The sequence below is a fragment of the Aythya fuligula genome, chromosome 1 (genome assembly GCF_009819795.1).
Source record: "Aythya fuligula isolate bAytFul2 chromosome 1, bAytFul2.pri, whole genome shotgun sequence".
Lineage (NCBI taxonomy): Eukaryota > Metazoa > Chordata > Aves > Anseriformes > Anatidae > Aythya > Aythya fuligula.
The window spans coordinates 204,647,159-204,670,384 of record NC_045559.1 but is presented as its reverse complement, the minus strand read 5'-3'; the positions used below and the strand labels follow the sequence as shown (position 1 = coordinate 204,670,384).

The 23,226-nt window shown below is 49.6% G+C and overlaps 1 protein-coding gene across 1 annotated transcript; it reads left to right on the top strand.

Moving 5' to 3' along the window:
- The first annotated feature begins 684 nt into the window (after window positions 1-684).
- On the top strand, window positions 685-20,619 carry DGAT2 (diacylglycerol O-acyltransferase 2). Its single transcript, XM_032195262.1, has 8 exons — window positions 685-833; window positions 6,540-6,659; window positions 7,387-7,494; window positions 8,336-8,406; window positions 14,204-14,408; window positions 17,833-18,007; window positions 18,328-18,530; window positions 19,196-20,619. The coding sequence occupies exons 1-8, from the start codon at window positions 794-796 to the stop codon at window positions 19,348-19,350; spliced, it is 1,077 nt and encodes a 358-aa protein (XP_032051153.1). The 5' UTR covers window positions 685-793; the 3' UTR covers window positions 19,351-20,619.
- The last annotated feature ends 2,607 nt before the right edge of the window (window positions 20,620-23,226 follow it).

The following is a 23,226-nucleotide window of genomic DNA, read 5'->3' as shown; positions in this document are numbered from 1 at the left end:
GAAGGGCATAAGGCTGTCCCAGAAGCGTAGCAAAACCCCTTTAACAACAGAGCCAGACATGACCCCGTTATAGGGAATCTGGTTTTATTTTGTGGGATCTGGGATAGACTGACCTGGCCCAATCTGTAAAAATACATAGAAATGGCACAGCAGGCAACATAAATTAGTACCTTAATTCCTAAATAACACCTGGATGGCTATGGATTTATAGTTCAGCAGTAGATACTTAAAATTACTTAAAATTCCCTGTTAGGAGAACAAAACAAGGCTTTTTGGGTGACTTCTGCATACCTGCAAGCTCCCTCCCATGTGATGAAACCCGAGGGCTGCCGATAAGCACATTTCTAGGATTTTCTCTTAATTTCCTGAACCTTCCAGGAACCCAGATCTCCCCAGTCCCGCTGGAGACCCTAAAATAGGCACAGAGCAGGGTGGGGAGAGCACGGGAACAAGAAAGGGACCCCAAAACCCCAACGTGCACCCTGCTAACGGGGGGCTTGGGGGATTTCCCCCCCCCGATATGGGGCTGGTGGCTGGGGGAATGAAGCAGAAAGGAGAAAAACCTTGGGGTCAGGGTGCTCCCCCCCAATAGCCCAAAGGTGCCAGGGCTGCTCCGCCCCTCCCCGCCCTCTTCCTCCTCCTCCTCCTCCTCCTCCTCCTGCCGGGGCTATATAGGGATGCGCTCCCGGCGCCTTCCCTACGCCCCGGCGGTACCGGGCTCCCCAAAAAATCCCCTCCAGCCCCTTCTGCTTCCATCCCATGGGCTCGGCCAGCACCTGAGCCCGGCTCCGCGATGAAGACCATCATCGCCGCCTACTCGGGGGTGCTGCGAGGTACCCGGGGGTGGCGAAAAAAGGGGTCGGGGCCGGGGGGATGCTGCGGGGTGCGGGGCTCGGCGGTGATTTTAGGGACGCGCTCCGTCTTTTACCTTCCTGAAGGGTTGCTTTGTTAAGAAGGGGGACGGGAAAAAGCGCTGTGCAAGGCCGGGGGGGGGGCTTCCTACGGCAGCTCCCCACACAGTTTTGCTTTTAAGGGATCTTAGGGAGCCGGGCTGCTCCCCTGAAACTGCTGCAAAAACCGGGGCTGCTTTATTTAAGGGAGGCTGCACCCTGCAAACGTGTGGCACTTGCTTCAAAACAGGCCTTTTCCTCTTTTATTTTCTTTCTTTCTTTATTTTTTTGCTGGTGGTGGTGGGAAGGGAAGTGCGGCTTTATCAGCGCTGCCGGCAGAGCAGGGTGTGCAGCAATGAATTCAGCCCGGTTTTGTAACGCCGGCGCTCCCATCAACAGGTTTAAATCAAAATAACAGCAATAATAATTAAAAAAAAAAAAAAAAAAAAAAAAGCGTCGCTGTTTGTTAGTGCTTTGCAACGAGGGGCGCAACGCTCCGTGGGAAAGAGAGGGTTTGGGTTGCAAAGCGCAGCAGAAAGGTTTTTTTTTTTTTTAATTTTTTTTGCTTTTGCACCCTCGGTGACTTCCTGAGTCGAGCTGGGTGGCGGTGGCGACACTCTGCAGACACCCAACGCTTCCTGCTGCCGGCTGGAGACGAAAGCACGGGGCAGCCCTAGAGATCTTGCAGGAGGAAACTCAACCAGGCTTTATAGGGTTTGCTCGTCAAGGGCTCGTAGCCTGCCTCGTCTTTTCCGGAGGAGCATCAGGGCTTGCAAGGTTTTTGCAGGAGGGTTTTTGCAGGAGCTCCCCGAGCAACCCTTGTGCTGCAAAAGAGCAAACCGGTAATTCCTCCTGGGCTGCAGAGACCTGTGCGAGGCTTGTTGACTGAGCAAAATCCTTCACAGGGCTGGGAGGACCCAAACCTTGGGGAATTAAGCCCTCTGCTCTTGTTTTTACCCCGTGTGCTCCCCAGCCCTGCGTGTAGAGCTGTGGGTGCAAAGCTGTGCCAAAGATGTGGCACCTGGGGATGTTAGGGGTGCTGTCAGGTCTGGCTGTAGGATCAGCCATGGACTGATTGGGAAAAGATCTGTGTGCCTTTCCCGTACACGCTTCCAGTTCCTAAAGCAATTTAGCTCGTTTGTGTAATGGGCAGGATGAGGCAGGTCGCCCGAATTAACAGCAAGCCAACAGTTAAACTGAGACCTAACTACAGGCCAAGCGCAGAGGATAAATCATTCAGGAGACCTATAAAATATGTAGGGCTGACCTGAGCCCTCAGCGGCCGCCCCGCTATGCGTTAAGGATGGATCTGGGACACGTGCATAATGCAAAACGGAGCGTGGTTTAGGGACAGCGATTGGCCTCATCTCTAGCTAATCCCGCTTAGTGGTGGAAAGCTGCCTTAGCTCTCCTCGGGTCAGTTCCTTCGAGGTGCCTTGCGGGGGTCCTGCGGTGATATTTGTGCTTTCTGCCTTGTTTCTGTGTGTGCTGTGGGATCCCGCAGCTCTCAGGTGGGCAGAGGCAGTGCGGTGCTGTGGTTTGTGCTCAGGACCTCTGGCGCTGCTCGGTCGTGGGTTTTAACCTCTTCCACCACCCTGAGGAGTTAGAAGGAACATACCAGGCTTCTCACCACCTCCCTGGCCGTCCTTTCTAAGTCCCTTGCCTGTTCAAAGGCCCCCTGGCCTCTGAGTCCTGCCCTCTGCTCTCCAGCCTTTATGCTCCGGCATCTGTCGCTGTCCCAGTGCCCCAGCACGGGGCATCGTCCCCAATCTGTCCTCATCCCGATGGTTTGGCAAAGTGTGACCATCAGTGACCCTTCCTTAAAAAATTAAAATAAAAAACTTAGCTGATGGCATCTGCCTTTAAAAAATGGTAATAACAACCTGGGTGCTGGCATCTGCCTGCCCATCCATCCCTGCAGGGGACCTCACTCAGGCACCAGCCCCGGGTTGGGGGTGGCAAGGAGCAGTGCCCGGGGGTTGGTGGCACTTTTGGGTAGGAGGGGGTTGTCCCCTTCTCCTGCCCTGACCCACTTCGGGCAGAGGCTGCCCTACTTCCCTGGCAGGGCAGTGAGGAGGTGCTGGCTCTCAGGAGGGATGCTAGCGTGGTCAGAGCACTCGAGGTTGTCCTTAAGTGTCTGTTCTTATCTCATTTCACCTCCTTCCTGGGCACACTGATGTGATGTAGTAGCGTGTTCCCATCCTCTGTCCTGGCCAAGCCCTGCTGGATTAACCCCCACCTCAAACTGCTCCTTGCTCTGTGTCTCCTCTCCTCGTTTCCTCCCTTCAACCCCAAAAGAGACTCAAAGCCAAGCTCAGGGCCACCAGAAGATCTGGATCCACTGCTGGATGAGTGTCACAGCAAACTCTTTTATTCCCCCTGCAGGATCCCAGCTCCCTTCAGGTGTTGCTGACACAAATTGTGCTGTCGTACGTCCCCGCTAGCTCTGTCGCTGACCTCCAGAGGTGTTATTTACTGCAGCTAATACAGGATTATTCAGGTGCACATAGAAAGCAGGACAGGATAACTGCACCCCACGTAGCAAAGGTTCGTGGTGGTAGCCGGGGAACCCACAAGGCTGGAAGAGCAAAAATCTCGTGTCCTGCAGCAGGCAGCTGAATCAGCCCAGCCCTGGAGCAGCTTTTATTGCTCGAGGGGGTTTTTATAGACATCATATTCGACGTGGCAGCCTGCCATGCAGGATCCTGCTCTTGGACAGGAGACTGGCTCCTCTCAAGCGTCCTAGTACTGGTTTGTTTAGCTTAGCTTTGCCAGCTTTGTTGCTGAAGTTGTAGCTCCCAGCGTCCACTCACACCTTATCCTCAGCCCCGGTTTTCATCCAAACAAGCCGGGCGATGCAGCGTAACTCCTGGCCGAGAGTTAACGGGCTCAGTGTCTTGTAAACGTCGTGGTTAAAAATACCCCGAGAGCTTGTTAAAAGCCAGGCCGTATCTGTGACATTTCTGCTTCCTCTCATCTAGCTCAGCCCGAGTGCTGTGGGCTGGGTTTTCGGGTGCCCAAGCGTCGAGTCGTGTTGATTTCCTCTCCTGGAGCCTTTGGGTCTGCCTCGGTGCCTGGATAAATGGCAGTGCTCGATTTGCAATTAGCTGGGGTGGAAGCACTCCAGGTGCTGCCTCTGGCTGGGTCCTTGCTGGGGTGTCCCTCCTTGGCCAAAACCTTCGCTGCCTCCATGAGCCCCTTGGTAGCATCTCCTGAGCGCTGCTGGAATTAAATAAATGAACTCATCCCATCACCAGCTGGGACACGGCTGCCTAACAGCCCCGAGCTTCCTTGGATGGCTCCAGATCACTGCTACCACTCACCAGCAGCAAGATCTCCCCTGGAGAAATCACTTTTTTTGGCCATCTCGCCATGGAGCATCCTCCCGAGCTGCCACCGAGGGAGCTCAGCATCACCCCCCAGGCCAGGGATGGTGGCGTTGGGATCTCCGCTGCATGGGAACGGGTTGCCAGGGGTGTGAGCCCAAAACAGGCGGCTGTCCCGTTCTGGAATGGGCAACCATCCACCAGGACAGCTGGTAAAGGTGCTGGGGCTGGCAGCAGAGGAAGATGGGGGGGCTGCGTCGCCCCAGGATTAAACATCTTCCCTGGGGAAAGGACTGATGCGGATGGATGCCAAAGGCTGGGGGGTGTGGTGTCCTTCTGCCTCAAGGTTCATCACGGGTATGCCTAATAGGCCTCATTAAACTTGGTTATGAAGCTAATGAGCCCCCCGATGATTAGAGAAATTGCAACTCCTTCACTCATTTACCCTTCGGGTCTTTAATTTGTGAGCAGTGCTGGGTGAGCCCTGGGAAAGAAAGGGTTTTCTTCAAGAGCTGTACCCAGGTACCAGAGTGGGATTTTTCCCCTGGGTTTAGTCCCAAAGCCATGTCTATAATTTGTCAAAGCTCTTTTGCTTCACGCCAGGTCTGGAGCATCTTCTCCAGCACACCTGCTGGCTGCTGAGGCTGGCAGAAGGGCGGTGGGGGCTGCAAACCCCACCTGTGAAGCCTCCTTATCCTTAACCAGGAATTTAGTGCTAATGTAACGTGGATGCCCGCGGTATCTACTGGCTCTTCTGGCATTGGGAAGCTCGACTGCTGCCAAGGATGTTTTTGCTTTCAGCAAACAGCTGCCCCTGGGGCACCACTTGTCCAAGGCAGGTGCTCAGCAGCCTGCTCAGAGCTGTCGACCCTCTGCAGGAGCAGCAAAAAGCTTGATGTGGTTCGAGAAATGAGCCGAGATGTTGGCTTGTGCTACCCAATCTGGTCTATTTGTGGGGCTAGCGATGCCTACAATTTGTTAAGCATCTAGAAAATGCTGCAGCCCAAATGCATTTGGAGGGTTAAACAGTTGTTTGCTCCGGGGAAGGGGATTTAGGCAATCCAGGGCTGGAGTGTTGGGTTCCTCAGTCCAAAGATGTTTCAGTGCTGTAACTGCAGGTGGTGGAAGGATCAATTACATGGAGCTGGGCTTTTATTATGGGTCACAAACCAGCTCTAAGACTCTGGGCTTATTTTGAGGATGTAGTGGTGTCACTGGCCGTATCCCTAAAAACTTTGCTCCTAAAATCAGGCTGGCCAGACCTCGTCAGAGGCATTCCCTTCTAGCTGGGAAACTGCTGTAAAGAGAAAGGTACAGGTGACAGCATCCTTGACTTCACCTGGGAAATGGGTTTAATTATTGCTAGGAAAAAAAGAAAAAAGCTTTCTTGCCAGCTGTGCAATAGGGATGTATAACTGCAGAGATGCAGCTTGCCTGATACTGTGTTCAGTTGAAAATGCAGGTTAATAAAAATAAATTAAATTAAATATCACCTAAGCAGGGGAGAGTTGGCTCTGAATTTAGGCTGCAGCTCCCTGTTGGTGTCCTTTAGTAGCAGAAATGCTCGGGAAGGCAGCTCTCAGCCCTCAGGACCATGTGGCACTGAAGAGGAGCAGCAAAAGGAGCTGCAAGCAAAGATGGTAGAGGTGTTTTGCATATTTAAAGCATGCCTTGGTGAAGCTTTCTTTGTAGAAGCTACCAAAGCTCTAGAGGCTCTTCTCAACCAGATTCTTGCTGCATGAGCACTTGCTGTGGTCCCCAACACCAGCAGTGGCAGCAAGAGCAAAACTTGAATGCATTTAAGGTAATAGCTGCTTAGCAGCACTGCAGCCCTCCTAATAACAGGGAAGAAAGGGAAATATGTAAACACGCATCCCAACTTGCTCATAGGCCAGCAGCTGGATTTGCATTTTAGCCTGTAATTAGGGTGCTCGTAAAACAAAGTAATGGAGAGAAGTGAAGGAAAACCCACTTGCAGGTGCTTCTTCCTGGAGGTTGTCTGCAAACCCCGCAGTGGGAGGTTCCTCAGAGAGAAATCAGGTCTTTCACTTCAGTTTTTGATGAGGCTTCTCCCCGCTTGAATGGTTGAAAAGTGCTTGGAGGCTTGCTCAGGTGGGAACTGACGTTACCCATTAAATCCCTGCCAACATCCCCAAAACAGCTGAATGTTTTCAGATGGCAGAGCTTCCAAGGTGCTTAAACTCCCTGGGAAATGTCAGTCCTTGACAAGCCTTGCTCCAAAAGCAAATGGCATGGATGCTGATTTTTAAAGTCTGATTTTTAAACATAACTTGATCATTTTTTATTTTTATTTTTTCTGTAGGTACTGGATCAAGCATTCTGTCTGCTCTGCAGGACTTGTTCTGGCTATCCAAATCCAAAGTAGAGAAACAACTGCAGATCATCTCCGTGCTGCAATGGGTCCTCACGTTCCTTATCATGGGTGAGTAGCACCTCGTGGCCTGAAGCAAAGCTTTCTGGCTTTTAAATTTTAATGTAGAAAACGTTGACTTATATATAAGCCTCAGTGGCTGAGGAGAGCTCCTGGGGCACGTGGCTATCGCAGAGCACACTCGGGTTGATATTTTGGCAAGGATGAATTTGCCTGGCCCTGGAAGGATCACAGAATCTGTGGATATCTGTGGTGTCTTCCATACAAGCAAGACTGAATTCAAGGGCAAAAACTGCAGTCAATGAAGCAAGTCTTGCTGTTCCTTCCCCACTTAGTGATAAAAGCCCAATATTTGTGGGTGGGATCTCTGGGAACCTGGTGGGATGGTTGGTGTAGAGCTGGTGTAACAAGCAGCAGGTTTGTGTAGGTGAGGAAGAAACGCCCGTGGTGTATGGCCATGAAGAAATCTTGGTGCTGGTGGAGTTTTTACTCTTGCCTGGTAAAGCAGCTGGATGTATTAGGAAAGAAATACTTGCAGACACCAAAAATCGGGTGTTTGTGCACATTCTTCAAAGCAGATAGCCTTGGAGGAAGCACTCTCCATCCCAGATCATGATTTTTTTTAGCCAAATCCGATTTGATTGAGGATTAATGACATCAGGTTGAGACTAAGACATCATGGAAGGGTCAAAAGGCAAGGGGCTCTTAGTGCAAGGGTAAATGCCCTCTGCAGCCCAGAACCTGACACCTCTTGGCTTTCTTTCTTTGCCCTATCCAGGTATTGCTTGCACTTTAATCCTCATGTACATACTGTGCACAGACTGCTGGGCCATCGCTGCTCTATATTTAGCCTGGCTGGTGTTTGACTGGAACACACCAAAGAAAGGTAAATAAGACAGAATCAATCCCCGATACCCATGTCCTTATCTCCCTGTTTGGGCAAAGCAGCGCTTCCTCATGATGGGTGACTTCCCTCCTCGGCATCACCCGCTGGGAGCTTTGCTCAGCGAAGCGTGCAAATGCCAGCCCTCGGCAGGAGCAGCGGCTGCAGGCTTTGTAGGCACTGCTGCTTGTGCAAGGTGGTGCTCACAGCACATTGCTGCGATGGGTTTGAGGCTTAGGTTTTCACTATCAGGAAGATCTGTGACAAAATGCAAGAGCTTGCTGCCCTACGGCTCTTGCAAGGTGCAGGTAGTGGCACTGGCATTCGGATACGGCTCCCCTGCAGAACCTGTGTTGCTGTGAGTGAATCAAAAAGTTTTATTTCTACTTTCTAAAACCCTGCAGAAACCAGCTCTGAGACCCACTGCAGCAATGTGGCAGGGAGCTTTGGCAATTCCTTCCATGGCCACGTTTAGGCAGTGGAGATTTTTTCTAAAGACTGCTGAAATCTTCCAGCATCCCAGCCTTCCTTCCCCAACGGGGAAATCTGAGGTTAACCTTGAGGTTGACTTGTCCAACACCCAATGACAGCAGAATACCAAGTCTGACCCACCCCAAATTTGTCATCAGGCCTCGCTTGGCTTGTTGAAGTACCTTGAAGTCCTCAGCACTGCTGGTTTCACCTGATCTTAGTGAATGATGGAGGTGTCACACTCCCTTAGAAAGAAGCTGTTTATTTCCCCAGAGAGGCAGTGACCTGCCCAGAGCCCTCTAGGTTTCTTGGTGGGCACACAGGTGGAAATGGCTCCAAAAATGACTCTAAAAGCGTGGCTTTTTCTCTCCAGGTGGCAGAAGATCCCAATGGGTGAGAAACTGGGCTATATGGAGGTACTTCAGGGATTATTTTCCAATAAGGGTAAGCACCACCTTGTCTCTGTGCAATGAGATTTTCTGGTTTAGACTCAGTTTTAACAACCTCTGTGGAGATGACTTTGGTCACCCACTATTTCTATCCACGACACTGAACTTGAAGCAGGATGTGGCTTATCTAGCGTTGCCCTAGCACTGCTTGGAGCAGCTGTGGTTACAAAAAAAATCTCGAACACATGGCTTGTGATGGTGGTAACATGATTTGCAGAAGATTTTTGCTTCTGATTTTATTGCCAGACATCTTGAGGCAATCTAACTGAAGAACAGGGAGCCTTACTGCTGCCTCTCTAGCTTTTTTTTTTTTTTTTTTTTTTTCATGCTGCAGCAATCCTACTTTGTGCCTAGCACCAATTCTGGTCTCTGCTTGTAAACCTAGCTCAGCTCTGGTCTGTTTTCCAGTTATTTCTATAGGACAGCAGGGAGATGGGTCAGAATAGCTGGGAAGCCCATGCACCAAAAGCCTTATTTTATAGCAATCGGTGAAATTAGTTGTAATCTCTCTGGTTTGGGGTGTTGGGGTCCAGTGGTGGGGATATCTCCAAGTCCCTGGATTGTGCTTGTACTTTCCCTGGTAGTTCAGGATGGGGCTGCCACTCTGCTCTGGGGGTTTCCAAATTCTCCAAAGGACTTGGAAGGAACCAGAGGGCAAATTCAACTTGATGCTTCTTTGGAAGGACACACAGGTCTATTATATAAGGCTGTTGGCAAGTGTTTGATCAGGCCGAGCAAAAGGGGGGCACCTTGGATGGCTTTTTAATGAGCCACCCTGCTCCAAGGGGGTTGGAGAATCCAATTCCTGCAGGAAGCCAAAGCAGCACAGCCTGGATTCCTTCTTCCCAAGTCACTTGAACTCCCAGGGGCATGACCGTGCTGCTGTCCAACGAGCCTCTTGCCATGCTCTTGCTTCTCTAAACGGGTAATTCTGGCAGGTTTAGGTGTACGTGGAAAATATTGCAGCTGCACAGGCTGCCAGGTCAGCCCCGTAGCTAAAGGGGAAAAGGGCAGGTTGTGGTGTGGGAGATGAGACTTTAAGGGCTTGCCACAAGCCTTGATATTGCAGAAAACCAAAGCAGGCAGGTTTCTCCTGGAGACTTTGAGCCAAGGAGGCCACCAGTGGTGGCTGGTCCCTTTGCGTGGCACCCATCTTCCAGCCCTGTGGCTCAGCCCCACTGTGGCCATTAAAAGCTTAGCAAACACTGGGCTGCTCAGGTATGTAAACTCTGCAGTTTTAGGTAGATAAACTGAACTTCTCTGCAGTTTTAGGTCAATCCTTGCGAGTTCACACATTTCCAAGGTCCCCTTCTGGCTGTAATTCCTGTTGCTGAAGGGGTGGAGTTGTGCAAGGTTTGCAGAGCCAAATGGTAAATGGGAGCTGAAGGGCAGAACAGGAAGGATGACAGCTTCTATTTGGGCTCATGAAAGGCCTGGGAATTCTTTAGATAAACTATTTATCTGTCTTCGGTTAAGTGGGAGACTGGTGTAGAGAAAAACATTGAATCTTTTTCTGGCTGCAAAATTCATCTTGGCTGGATCCTCAGCTGCCCGTAAGGGCTCCGCAGGGCTTGGTTCCTCCCTTGGGCTGAGGTCTGCAGTGCCACACGTCCACCGAGCACCACGGGGGCCAGTCACACCAGTGCCTCGAACAGTTTTGCCAGCAGCTCTTGTAATGCTCAGCTTGCCTTCTGCAAGCTCTGCATGCAGAGCTGTGTGCAGGAACCACCTGCAGTAGCTCAGATTGAACCTACAGTCCAAGAAACAAATAGAAAGCAGCTTTGTGGATCATTTCCCAAATCACCAAAGCCACCTCCCAGGACTGGAGAGCCACCTCTTGTTTTTGCAGCACGAAAACTGTGGGTGTGGAGGCCAAAAGGCTGCTGTCCTCGGAGGCTGCAGGTCCGGGAGCTGAGGTTTCCCCCTGCCAAGCTGCTGTGAGCTCCAGCTGGAGGACCAGGCAGGATCTGGCCAGGCTAAAATGTAACTGGCATCCACCTGACAAAGCTGTGTCATTAACTCGGGGCTAGACCTGCTGCAACCTTCCGTGGGCTTCCTTTACAGGAGGAGCTGCAGGAGAAGCAGGCTCTGCTCTGGTGTGGTTTTTTATGATGATTTGCTCGGTTTTACGCTTCACTGAGCAGCGTCTGCCTCCTGAAACACCAGGGCTATCGTACCTGGAGGTACCCGGGTCGTGTTTTGTAATAACAAGCAGATTTGGGAACCAGCCTGAGTTTGCAAGAGCTCGTCCATGCTCGTTGGGGCTTCGCGCGGCTCCTCTGGCAGTGATGAGCTATTTTAGGGCACCAGGAGCTTAAGTTCGTCTGCTGCTTAGTGGCTGGCCTTGCAGATAGTGCTTTAAGCACTAAGCAGTGCACAAAGTAGCTGAGGAAGCTGCCAGGGAGCTAAATCCTGCTGCTGAACAGCCAGGTGGGACCCGAGCTCTTGTGGATATGGGCACGGTGCTGTGCCTGCCTCGACCCTGCAGAGACAGGAGAGGTCCCAGCACCTTCCAGCACCCAAAGGTCTTGTTTAGGCAAAAAGGAGCCCTCCCCCGTGCATGTAGGAGCTGCTGCTGTTTATCTCCAGGGGAAATAACGCTTCAGATAGCGATGACTGCAGACCTTTGGCTCTTGGTGATGTCAGGCATCGAGCATTTGCCAGATGCATGCGGAGAGACCTTTTCCATCTCCTGCTCAGCTGGAGGCTTTGCTTCCCGTGGGGGATGTCGTACGTCGGTGATACCCAGAGCCTGGAGGGGTCTCCAGGTGCTGGTTTGCATCGCTGGGAAGGGGAGAGCAGCTTCTTCCACCGTGCAGCTGGATGGGATGCAGCCAGCTGCAATCCTTCCATCATTTTGCAGGCTCTACTTGTGGATCCTGAAGGAGAAGCTGTAAATTTGTGCTTTTTGCATGCTTCAGTGGTCACTGTGGCTGGATGTGAGCCCTCACCTAAACAACTCGCCGTCATCCTGCTCTTTGCTGGCTCCATCTCTGCAGCCCCCTTTCTCCACGCTTGCACACATTATTTACTCCTCCTGTTCCTGCAGATGCAACAGGCAGTGCTGTTCTTCGGCTCCGCTTGGCACTCAAATATTTAACTCGGCTTGGTTTGTTTACCCCCATTACGCGGCTTTATGGCTGCTGCAGGCAGGCTTAGATCTGTTTGAAGAAATTTGCCTGGGCTAATGGGCGAGCAGATGGATGGACCTTTGCTCCCACTGCGGTGTGCTCAGCCTTGGGCTGGGTTTCCGGCAGCTGGGACGGGTGCGTTGGTGCAGTGGGAAGCGATCAGCTTCCTAAGGAAAGCTTTGGTTGTGCTCAAGGCCAGGAATAATTGCTTATGGCCCTTAGATTTCTGCTTCTAGACCACGTTTTGGGAGCCATCAGGGTTCTGCCTTTGCTGGCAGCTCAGCCCCGGGCTGAGTTTATGCAGCAGCAGCTCTGAGCACCTCTTGCAGGTGCTGCACGGGCAAATTTGGCTGGTGCCTGCGGTGTGGGGCTGTCCTGGCTTGAACTGGCAGGAGGAGGATGTTCTCTGTTATGTGGATCAGACATGAAACGTGCTCACCTTCTGCTGGCCCATCCCAGGGGGACATCCCAGTGGCAAGTGCGTGGGACAAGCTGCTGGGGCAGAGCATCGATCTGAAAGGCAGAATGACTCCAAGCCTGTAAATCCCCGCTGTGAGCCTTGGGAAAAGCCTTCAGAGAGTGTGAACCGTTCTGTAAAAGGGCTCCCGAGCACTGAGCGTATCCTTGCCAAGAGAAGCACAACCCCACGCCTCTGTAACGGGAGATGTTGGCAGACAGACAGACAGGCTGGTCTGGCCAGGCTCATGCAAGGAAGGAGCTCCACGTGGGAGCTGGGTGTCCTTGCATGTGGCCGAGGGGCTGGCAGCAGCAGGACAGCACGCGTGGTGTGCCTCCTGCTCCGGGGGGACAAGGACAACCCCTCTGCTCCAGGGACCTTCCTCCGAGAGCAGCGATACCCAATGCAGGGGGAGGATGAGGTCTTGGGTTTCTCCTGCAGCTGAGCAAGAGGTGATGGATAACTTGGGTTACTTGTTACGTTGCTTCCTTTCCCTCCTCTCTTCCAGGGAAAGAGGTTTCCATTTTGTGGTCTTGGAGCCCAAATTGTCCAGGGTGGTCAAATACCCCAGAGGGACACCCCTTGCACCCTGGGGATGAAAAGCAAATTCACCTCCTAATTAAGCAAAAAGGGAGAGGGATAAATGTGTGACATAAGCCTTGGGGCTCTACAGAGCTGCTGCAACCCCAAGCATCTGCAGACACTTCCTAGAGCCCTACGTGACCCTAAATCAAGACGAAAGTGTGCAGGGGTAGGGCACCCAGCTTGGTGAACCCCCCGCAGCTGCTGTCCTAAACCCTGCAAATGCTGCAGGGAGCAGCAGGAGCGTGGAGAGAGGAGGAGGAGGAGGGAATGGCATTTCTGGGCACTCGCTCAGCATGTCGCAACTGGGCTCCAGCTCCCTGTAGCATGATTCAACAAAACCTGCTCGCGTGCTGCTGCTGCCAAAGCACTTCTTGGCCACGGTGCCGGGGTGCGTAACGCGTGGCTTTCCGCAGCGTCACATCAAGTTTTTTCCTCCAGGGGCTGACACAAAGCGTGACCTTTTCATGTACAATCAGGCTGCAGAGATGGTCAGAGAGCCGTGCTGAAGGGCAGCCGGGGCTTGTAGGTGCTGCCCTGGTCTGTGAGCTGCTGGGGTGCAGCAGCCAGCAAAAAAAAATGGTATTATTGCAACTGGAAAAGCAAGAAATTTTATTTTAAATCCCTACTCCTATATTAACAGAGGAAACGAGGCTAAAATCTGGTTTTTCTCTGGGTGTTAGGGTACAGGGTGACGGAGCAGTCCTTTAATTTGCTCCCTTGCCCTGCTTGCATACAGGGAAAGATGCTCTGCTGCATGGGACACTGTTACAGTAGGGGGGAAATTCCCTGGCCCTAATGGAACCAGGGCATGGGTTGTGCTGTGCATGGTTAAGGAAATTTCAGAGTGTCAGTGGTGTGAAAACAGAAGGGAATATTAGGTTGGGGACATTGCACAACCCCAAACAGCGTGGTCACTGCTGCTGGAGTGCATCCTGCAGAAACCTGAGTGCTGCTGTGGATGGCTTGAGGTGTCTTGTTGGCTCTTTTGGTGTGTAGATCAGTGTGAAATCTCCTACAAGGAGGACAGTTTCCAATGGTGAGCCTCCCCTCCGTGCCTTTTTCCATCTTGGAGGGTGGCCAGAAGGCGTGTTAAGCAGTTAGGTCTCTTTTCAGACATTAAGCAAACTTGCTCGTGTTATGGGACACTAATTATTTTTTTTTTTCCCTTCTCACTGGGGTGTGAGCCACTAATGTGCCGAGACGGGGTTTGGAAGGAGGCGTAGCTGTGGCTAACAGGACCGTGAAGAACTGGGTTGGTTTGGACAGGAGGCTTAGAAGAATACCTTTGGGAAGAGTGGAGGAACAAAGGGCACAGCCTGCTGCAACCAGCCTTTGTTCCTGCTTGGCTGCCTGTCCTCTTAGTGACTAAGATCAGTCTGTTTGTTCTGCTCACCCAGTTTTAGGAGCCAACGTTTAACTTGCAGCCCTTAATGCAGCTTCTGAAATCCAGGATAGCCGATATCCTCAGCCCTTGGGCTGTCCTCGGTGGGAAGGGGGACAAAAGTGGTGGACTTATACTGAGGACTTCTTTATTTATTATTTACTTATTTTTATTTATTTTTTTTTTAATTACTACATTACATCTGCCTTCATGTGAGCTCGCTCTGTTTCTATCCTAGCTGGTTAAAACCCACAATCTGCTGACCACCAGGAATTACATTTTTGGGTACCATCCACATGGCATCATGGGCTTGGGCGCCTTTTGCAACTTCAGCACAGAGGCCACAGGTGTCAGCCAGAAATTCCCTGGGATCCGACCGTACCTTGCTACCCTGGCTGGGAACTTCAGGATGCCCATTTTGAGGGACTACTTAATGTCTGGAGGTAAGTGTAGGAGCTCTTTGCTTCTCCAACCCATGCCTTTGCCCCTCTTTCACAGTGATCTAGTGGTGGTGATACTGCCCATGGCAAGGGGTTGGAGCTAGATGATCTCTAAGGTCCCTTCCAACCCAAAGCATTCTATGATTCAGGTGAAAAACTGTGGGAGAAACCTGCACAATCCCTTCTCCTTGGTAGCATCACACAAACTATGCTTCCATAGTCGTCAAGAGGAAGCTGTGAATAAATGCAGCAGGGGCTGCTGCTTCTCTGCATTCATCCTTAGTTCAAAGATATTTTTGTCTGAGGGCATATTAAAGATATCTGGTACTTTTCTACATCTTTCACATCCACAACTAGGTAAAACAAGTCATCCTAGTTAGCAGTAGGAGGTATGGGCAGACGAAGTTGCACTATGTGAAAGTATCAAAAATTTCCTAGTCTTTAAAATGTGAGCTCCTGGGTCTCATGGCACAAGGTGGCACGAAGCCAAGCATCACGGTGATGGTAGATGCCCTCTTCATCCAATTGATTTTAGATGCCTGCCAGAATTTGGGTTATTGCATGGTTTCAGCTGCTCAGACAAGCCCTTTTCCTGGGGATATTCCTACAGATGGGTCACGGAGAATAGGCAGTGATATAAATTGCTGAATGACATTATTAGGTGTTGTGGTTTTTTGTTTTGTTATTTTTTAATGGACTCTGCTATTATAATGATGGAGGGTTCATAGGTTATGACTGGGCAGAGGAAGCAGTGCTGATAACCTCCAGAAACAGCTCTTGCATGGCCTGAACTTCCCTTTTGCAGTAAGGGTGCTCAAGAGTTAGGAAGAGACGAGGAAGTACGGTTTGAAAGACCGTGACATGAGCAATGAAGTAACCTCTGCTGCTCCTGGAGCAATCAATAGATAATCAATACCATTTACCATCAATAAATGTACTTAAAACAAGTATTTTAATTCAGCCTTCTGGCTAAATCTTAACTCACGGCTGGGAAAAGTGAGGAAGTGGCAGCATTTGGCTTGTCTAGGTTTGACTGCTCCTAGACTACTGCCTTAATTAAGTGAGGGAGAGGAAGACTGCTTAGACATGGTGTGGAAAAGATGCATGCACCTGCCCAGGAAAGGCAATATTTGAAGCAAGCTGGTCGCCATCTGCCTGCATTAGATGGAAATAATTCAGAAATTCTGCAGGACAGCAGTGCACAAGAAGCTGGGATCTGCTTTCTGGACTATTGCACAGCTGTAGACTTCGTTCGGCTGTGCATCATCAACCATTCTGCTTAAAAAAGACCCTTTCAATCTGCACAATATGAGTGGTAGGACAAATCTTGTCTTTACTCTTCCTATACTGAATCTTGAGGGTGTCAATGCAAAGGCTTGGAAATTGTTGCTTGCAAAGTGCTGATAGTTCCCTGAATCCTTTGTTTTTGTGGACAAACCACTTTGAGTGAAATCCTGGCAAATCTTACTGTACCAATACACAAACTTAGCCATTTTGCAACCACTGTTGCATATTATAGTGTTACAGTGGAGATTTAAGCTACAGCAAGCCTCCTCTGAGGCACAAGGAGGTGGCCAGAAAATCCTATATACTGTACAAACGTACTAAAGAGCACAAATCTGCATTTGCTACTTGTCTGTATGTCTTGTTGCATTTCCTGGAGGAAGGATTTCCACGCTCAGTGCTGTGAGCAGCAGTAATCTCCTTCTGCTGACAAGTGTGAGGGGGATGAACATAAAGCAGAACTGCTGTTAGCTGGGGCTGTGTCGTCGGTGAGCCTTGGTGGGCAGAAGTACCAAGGCTCTCATAGAGTCATGAAGGTTCGAAAAACCCTCCAAGATCACCTGGTCCAACCAATCCCCTACCACCAGTGTCACCACCAAGCCCTGTCCCTAAGCACCACGTCCAACCTCTCCTTGAACACCCCCAGGGACGGGGACTCCCCCACCTCCCTGGGCAACCCGTCCCAAGGCCTGACCGCTCTTGCTGAGCAGAAATGTCTCCTCATTTCCAACCTGAGCTTCCCCTGGCACAACTCGAGGCCATTCCCTCTGCTCCTGTCACTGGTTACCTGTGAGCAGACATCTCGATATCCTTCTGGGAGTGAGGGGCCCAAAGCTGAACACAGTACATCCTACTGGGCAGCCAGCACAGCTGAGCCTTTTAGAGAAATGTGGTCAGGGACAGCTGTAGCTGTGCTGAACGAAGTTGGATGGGTTTTCCATCTTCAAATCCAGCTATCTCGAGAAAGGTCTACTCCCCTGTGGCCTGGAGCTGGGGCGAGGTGGTGACCTTGGTGTCCTGTACTTAAAGATACGCACAAAGGCTTGCAGGCTGGCACTGCGTAATTCCAGGGGACCCATTCATCACTTCAGTTCTTGCCTCAAGTGACTACCATGAGATGTGCAGAATCAGCTTCTAAAATTAAATGGCATGTACTACTGCCCTTCGTGGTGCAATGACCTTAAGTACTCGACGCAGCTCAGACAAGTTGCATGGACGGGAATGTAAATGATGGCATCTCGTTTTTCCTTGGCTTGTGCTAGCCAAAAATGTGAGGCATGAGCAAGCTCGGACAGTAACTGTAGGATAAAGCCATGACTTTCAGAGGTGGAAGTTAGCACTTCTTCATATTTTTAGAGCAATAATGTAGAAGTCAAAACGTCCCTTTTTCATCTGGCTGAATAAGATCAGCAGAGTGAGGCCTGGTCCTTCAGATTTGCAGAGCTCTCCCTGCCCTGAGGTGCTGTGGGTGGTAGTACAGCCCTGTCCCTGCCAGCACACAATAGAGGGAAGGATCTTCCCAGGCACTTATCCCAGAATATGGACTTACCTGAGCACCTTACACTTCTCATGCAAGGGCTTGAGATGTTATTTTGGAAATTTGAATTATTTTTCAAATTAATCCACACTAGATGTCTCAGAGAGGCTTGTCTATTCGTTTTCTTTGTATCACTAAAGCATTCTCACAGGCTGACTTATTCTGCTGGTTGGTTTTGCTGAGAAACTGGTCAGATTCAGACTTGTATCCGTGAAAATTACACAGCTGCTTTGCTTCCCCCCTAAGGATAAACCAGCTCCAGTTTGCATGGAGGGAGGAACTCTTAAATAACTGCCTTGTGTGTCACTAAGCACAGAAGGAAATCCTGGCTGAAATCTTGCATTTAAAGGCAAATTTTTGAGAGCTGGTGGTGGTGGAGTTTGTCTATGACCAAGTCTAGTGCTGTCCAGTCCTATTAAATGCTTGTGTAGTCAAGGAACAGGCTGCCTGATAATACACCCAGCCCTTTTCCGTGACCACAGGGAAATTTGGCAACTCAACTAGAAGCAGAAAGTTCATGCCTTGATTGCAAGGCTGGTGTCTTCAGGATCATCCAGGCTGTTCCTAATCTTGCAGCTGGTTCTTTTGTCTCCCCTGACTCTGCAGGTATATGTCCTGTGAACCGTGACAGCATAGACTACATCTTGTCCAAGAATGGCAGTGGCAACGCCATCATCATCGTGGTGGGGGGAGCAGCAGAGTCCCTGAATTGCACCCCAGGAAAGAACTCCGTGACGCTGAAAAATCGGAAAGGATTTGTAAAACTGGCTCTACGGCACGGGTAAGAGGCAACCTCGATGTTCGAGCAGTACTGTTAGCATACAAAAGGTGGTCTCACCCCCTGAAGGAGTTGATGGATCCTTCTTTCTGCAGTCCTGCCACGTTGCATGGCTCCATGCCCAAAGCCTCAAACACATTGAACCTGTCCCATCTTCTGCCGAGTCGAACTGACTAGCCATGTCTGTGCTTTGTGCTGCAAATAAAGCTGTGGGCAATAAAATCTGAGTGTGCAGCCTGGAAGAGTGCGTGGCAACGTGTGGTGCTGCAATACTGACCGCAGCCCAGGGGCACGGGGGTCCTAACACCTCTCCATCCTTCTAGTGCGGACCTGGTTCCTGTCTACTCCTTCGGGGAGAACGAAGTGTACAAGCAAGTGATCTTCGAGGAGGGTTCCTGGGGAAGATGGGTTCAGAAGAAGTTTCAGAAGCACATTGGCTTTGCTCCGTGCATCTTTCATGGCCGTGGCCTCTTCTCCTCCAACACGTGGGGCTTGTTACCGTACTCCAAGCCCATCACCACTGTCGGTAAGGTTTTGGGGTGAACATGTTCTGTGCTTCTCTAGGTAGCAGCATACTTGAATCTGTGCCATATCCTCACTCTAGCTTGGTCTTGGGGTGTTGAAAAACTCTATTTATAAAGCTCAATTTTCCCTTTTAAACAAAACCTCCCAGCACAAGCTGAGAATGAGCCACAGTAGCTTCAAGAGGCTGCAGGACTCCCATCGTATTCTACCAGCCAGTTGAGCCAGTGAGCTCATTTTGGACAAAATGCTGTGGCTGCTGCCTTCTCTAAGCCAAAATAAGAAGCAACCTGCCCTGTCTGATAGCTGAGCCTTAATGCCAGCCCTAACGTGTGCCTCTGAGTCTTCCACTCCAAAGTAAACGAGGCTTTTAGGGAAATAAACATTTCTTTGCTTTTGTGTATTGGGGAAGTATGAGAACCGCAGCTTTTAGCCTTGGTTCCTGTTAGCTGGGGGGGGATTTATCATTAGGCTGCAGGCAGCAAGTGGGACTTCCCCACCGTTTTGCACACAACTGGGGAGGAATCAGGCAAACATCTACCACGATGGCAAGCTATGTCCTATGGCAGGGTGGACATGCTGAGCTAATGCATCTGTAGCCCTAGAGGAAAAATCTCCAGGGTGTATAGGAGCATTTAACCTAACCTGTGGGTCTTTCCTTTTTTTTAGTTGGCGAGCCCATCACCATCCCCAAAATCGATAATCCATCGCAGAAGGAAGTGGACTTCTACCACAGCATGTACGTGGACTCCCTGATCAAGCTCTTTGACAAGTATAAGAGCAAATTTGGTCTGCCAGAGACTGACGTCTTGGAAGTCAACTGAAGGGACTGGCTCAGCAGCAGCACCTCCTTCTCTCAGATTCAGCCCATCTTCTCCAGGAGTCCAAACTGTCATCACGCATTTGAAAGCATGTGTGGGTGTATGTGTCTTCTTAAAGAAAGTGTTTAAAGTATTGCTAGACCACTTGTAAAAATAATAATTTAAAAGAAAAAAAAAAAGTCTTTACTTAGGATAAATCCCATTACAAACATCTTTCTGTCCAAAAGAGCACAACTCCCCATTGCTGTGAGGATTTGGGTGGGGGAAATGATTGCCTTTGTAATCTGCTCTATCATGCTGTTGGATTGCCGGTGGTGGATTAGAAGCATTCCTACAACTACTGCACAAGCTATTTTGGGGAGGGCAGCATCCAGCTGGTTCTCAACCAGAAAGCAGCAGGCTGATTTGACCAGGAGAGCAGTATTACAGGCACGTTGCACAAGAGCCATGCTGAGAGATGCTTTACTAGCACAAGGGCTTCTCTGCTTTGGAAAAGCCCCTTCTGAAAGCACCAGCAGGCTGCCAAAACCCAGGCAGGGCACCTGCCCTGCGTGGTGCGGGGAACCAAAGGATGTGTGAGTCTTGAGGACCTCAATCCATATCGATATACCGGATACTTTGGTGGCTGTAACTTCACTCCTTGTGTCTGGAAAGTCACTTTAGAAGCAGGTCTGTCCCAGGTGCTACTCGCACAGTGGTACGTAGCAGGAAAGACAGGACTCCTTCATAGCCACGAAGCTCCGAGGACAAGTTCCAGGAGCGGTGGGACGGTGCAATGTTGTGGCCCCAGTGTTGCAGACCCTTAGGGTAGCCAGTAGGGGTAAATGCAGCGGGACTGTTCGTGTTTTGAATCCCAAAAAGAAGCATTTGGGGAAAGCTTAGGAGTTATTTCTGCCCAAAGACGGCTTTTAAATATTCTGTCCAGTGGATGTAAAGGAGTAGCCTTCTCACGCATAGGATCCGAAGTGAGCGACTTTTTAAAGTGTTTATAAAATGTTTACGTGGCTGCTAACAGTGCTTGTAGTGAGATTTCTTCAGAGTACAGCGTGTTTGTGTAAACCTGAAACATTGCACTACTTGCATGTCTGACCTGCCTTTGCAAACGTTCGGTGAGTGTGTTTGGAGCTCTGAAATGTGCCTTTCTGCCATGCAAGAGGAGGGTACTTCACATTCCTGGAATCTTGCCTCTGACGACAAACGTCCATCTGTCACATTTGATAGACTTGTTGTGTTACAGAGTACCGATTTTTGTACAAATTTCTAGAAATAAAACTTGAGCAAAAAACAGTGGGCTGCTTTGGTCTCTTGTGGCTGGGTTCGTCTGTCCAAAAGGAGACCTGTGCTTACCTGCATGATTCCTACATGATATACTCATGAGATTAAGAAAATCTTTGTGCTTTAAGGGATGTGGGTGTGTAAGGAGCTATGCCTGCCTACTTACATCTCTGGACCTTGTTTGCTGAGCAGATAAAATTCATGCCCTCTTGCTCCTTCCAGCAAGGGGCTTGCATCCTCCCAGCTCCTGTCTGAGCCCCCAGCCTCCCTCCACAGCAGGTGCAAATGCTCCAGAAATAGCACACTTTATTTTTTGCCTTTTTTCAGGCTTGGCCATGGGCTTTGAAAGCCTCCTGGTCTAGACGATAAGCCTGGCTACCTCCTAGTAAATCTGGTCCTGGTTTCTGCTAGCAGATCTTGACGCTGGGTTGCTGTGACATGGCTGAAACAGCCCAGGGAGGAAAGCCATGAAACTGGGAGCAGAGCCCTGGGATGCTCTGCTCCGAGCCCTCTGCGTGACCTGGAGGAGGTCAGCTCTCTCGGAGCTTTCTCAAAGCTGCGTGCTCGGTTATCAAGTTTTATATCAAAGCACAGCTGCTGCTTGCAAATTCCTCAAAACAGAGGAGGGAGGGAGCTGCTCCAAACAAGGACCCACTCCTGCACAGGGCTGTGCTAACGAATTTCCTGTAATTGTCCCTTCTGCAAGGTGTGGGGCCAGCTCTGCCCCAAACTGGCTGTGCTTGAAGGGGACACCTAAGTCCTACAAATTAAGCTGTAATGTGAAACCGCTCCTGAATAGTGTTTTCTAGCTGCTTACCACCAATGTAGGAGGATTCTTTCCTTTGATCTCATCTTGTGCCCAAGGTCTGTGCTGGGCTCATGTTTCAAACCCTGCTCTGAGCTGATCTCACGAACAAATGACTCCCTCTGAGCTGGTTTTATTTTTATTTTATTTTATTTTATTTTATTTTATTTTATTTTATTTTATTTTATTTTATTTTATTTTATTTTATTTTATTTTATTTTATTTTATTTTATTCTATTTTATTTTATTCTATTTTATTCTATTCTATTTTATTCTATTTTATTCTATTTTATTCTATTTTATTCCAATTCTATTTTTCCTGTGGTCATTTTTCCCTTCTCCAATGGATAAGAGCCTTATCTAAAATTCACCTGGCTTGTGGCATGTTTAAGGATTTTAACTGATTTAGCAAAACACTATAGGCACCTATAGAGGCACCTGCATCTCCTGCTTCCACCCCAGCCTACATAACATGGGCACTTCTTGGGGAGGGGCTGCTGTGGATATACACAGCGCCAGGACAAGAGATACGAAAGTGTAAAATAACCTAAGCCTTAACAGAAATTGAAGTTGCCACCTCTGGCTTGGTGGTGGCATGGCACGTGTTGCTGGAAGGATGGAGATGGTGTCAGGAGCACTGTGCTCTTATTGCCTTCTTGTCCAGGCGTCTTTTGTTGGCCATAACAAGAGGTGGGATTCTGCTTCTGGTAGACCAGATAGAGCTGTTCTTAGTTTTTCTTTTTCTTTTTCTTTTTCTTTTTCTTTTTCTTTTTCTTTTTCTTTTTCTTTTTCTTTTTCTTTTTCTTTTCCTTTTCCTTTTCCTTTTCCTTTTCCTTTTCCTTTCTTTCTTTTTTTCCTTTCTCTCCTTCTTCTTCTTTTTCCTTCTTTATTTTCTTTTAAAGAAATGTGCATCTTTGCCCTCTGGCAGACCTGTCTTGCCTTTAGCTGAGCAACTTCCTTTCCTCTGCTCTTGTTTAGCTTGGTGTTAAAGTGAATTTGCACTTTCCTGGTGCTTTTAGACCTCCCTGCCCTGGTCACATACCTTGTTATACCTCCAAGAGTCCTGCTGCCCCCTGTCCTGGTTTCAGTCATTCTGCTCTCTTTGTTCACCCCTTCCCAAGGGCGCTCTTCCCTCCTGCCTAGGGCTGGGCTCACAAATTTGCCTGTTCAAAGGGGAAGGAAAGCAGCTGGGGACCTTTCAACCTGTTTTTGTCCCTGTTTGTGCCTCCTTACAGGCTCAAAGCAGGGGGATTTTCACCGTCACCTCTTCTTCCTTGTGCTTTTAAGTAGCTTATGTCCTTTGCCTCAAATCAGAGCTCTCCCGCCAGCAAACAGGGCTGGAAATAAAAGGCTAGGTGGCTAATTTTATGGAAAAAAAAAATATGGGAATAAGATGCAGGCCACCTGCAATGATTCCTGCCTCAACTGCCAGGCACGGGGCATCCTGAGCACATTACATGGGATTATTTAGCTGCTTTTTCCCCAGCTGCAAAGCAGGGTGGAGATTTTTTTTTTTTTTTATGGCCCTAGCATGTCAGCAGGAAAAATGTTGGGATGTCACCAGCTTGCTTTGAGACCCTCCTTAACGCAGGCAGGATAAACAAAAGTGTCATTGGCAGGGCACGGCCATTTGGGTTGAAGGAGCTTTTTTATTAGGTCTGGAAACGGAGCAGGGGCTAAGGAAAGGGATGGGGAAAAAAAATATAATAGAGGACATGCTGCCCTCCAGAGGTGCCTGTCAGTAACTCCACGATAAGAAAAACGCATTTTGGGGAAATGCCAGGTGGTAATGCCGAGAA

Bases quoted from the DNA above. Each gene is read 5' to 3' on its own strand.
- DGAT2 (XM_032195262.1), top strand. From the start codon at position 794: ATGAAGACCATCATCGCCGCCTACTCGGGGGTGCTGCGAG. The intron at 7,495-8,335 runs GTAAATAAGACA...TTTTCTCTCCAG, and splicing joins CTGGAACACACCAAAGAAAG to GTGGCAGAAGATCCCAATGG. The intron at 18,531-19,195 runs GTAAGGTTTTGG...CCTTTTTTTTAG, and splicing joins CAAGCCCATCACCACTGTCG to TTGGCGAGCCCATCACCATC.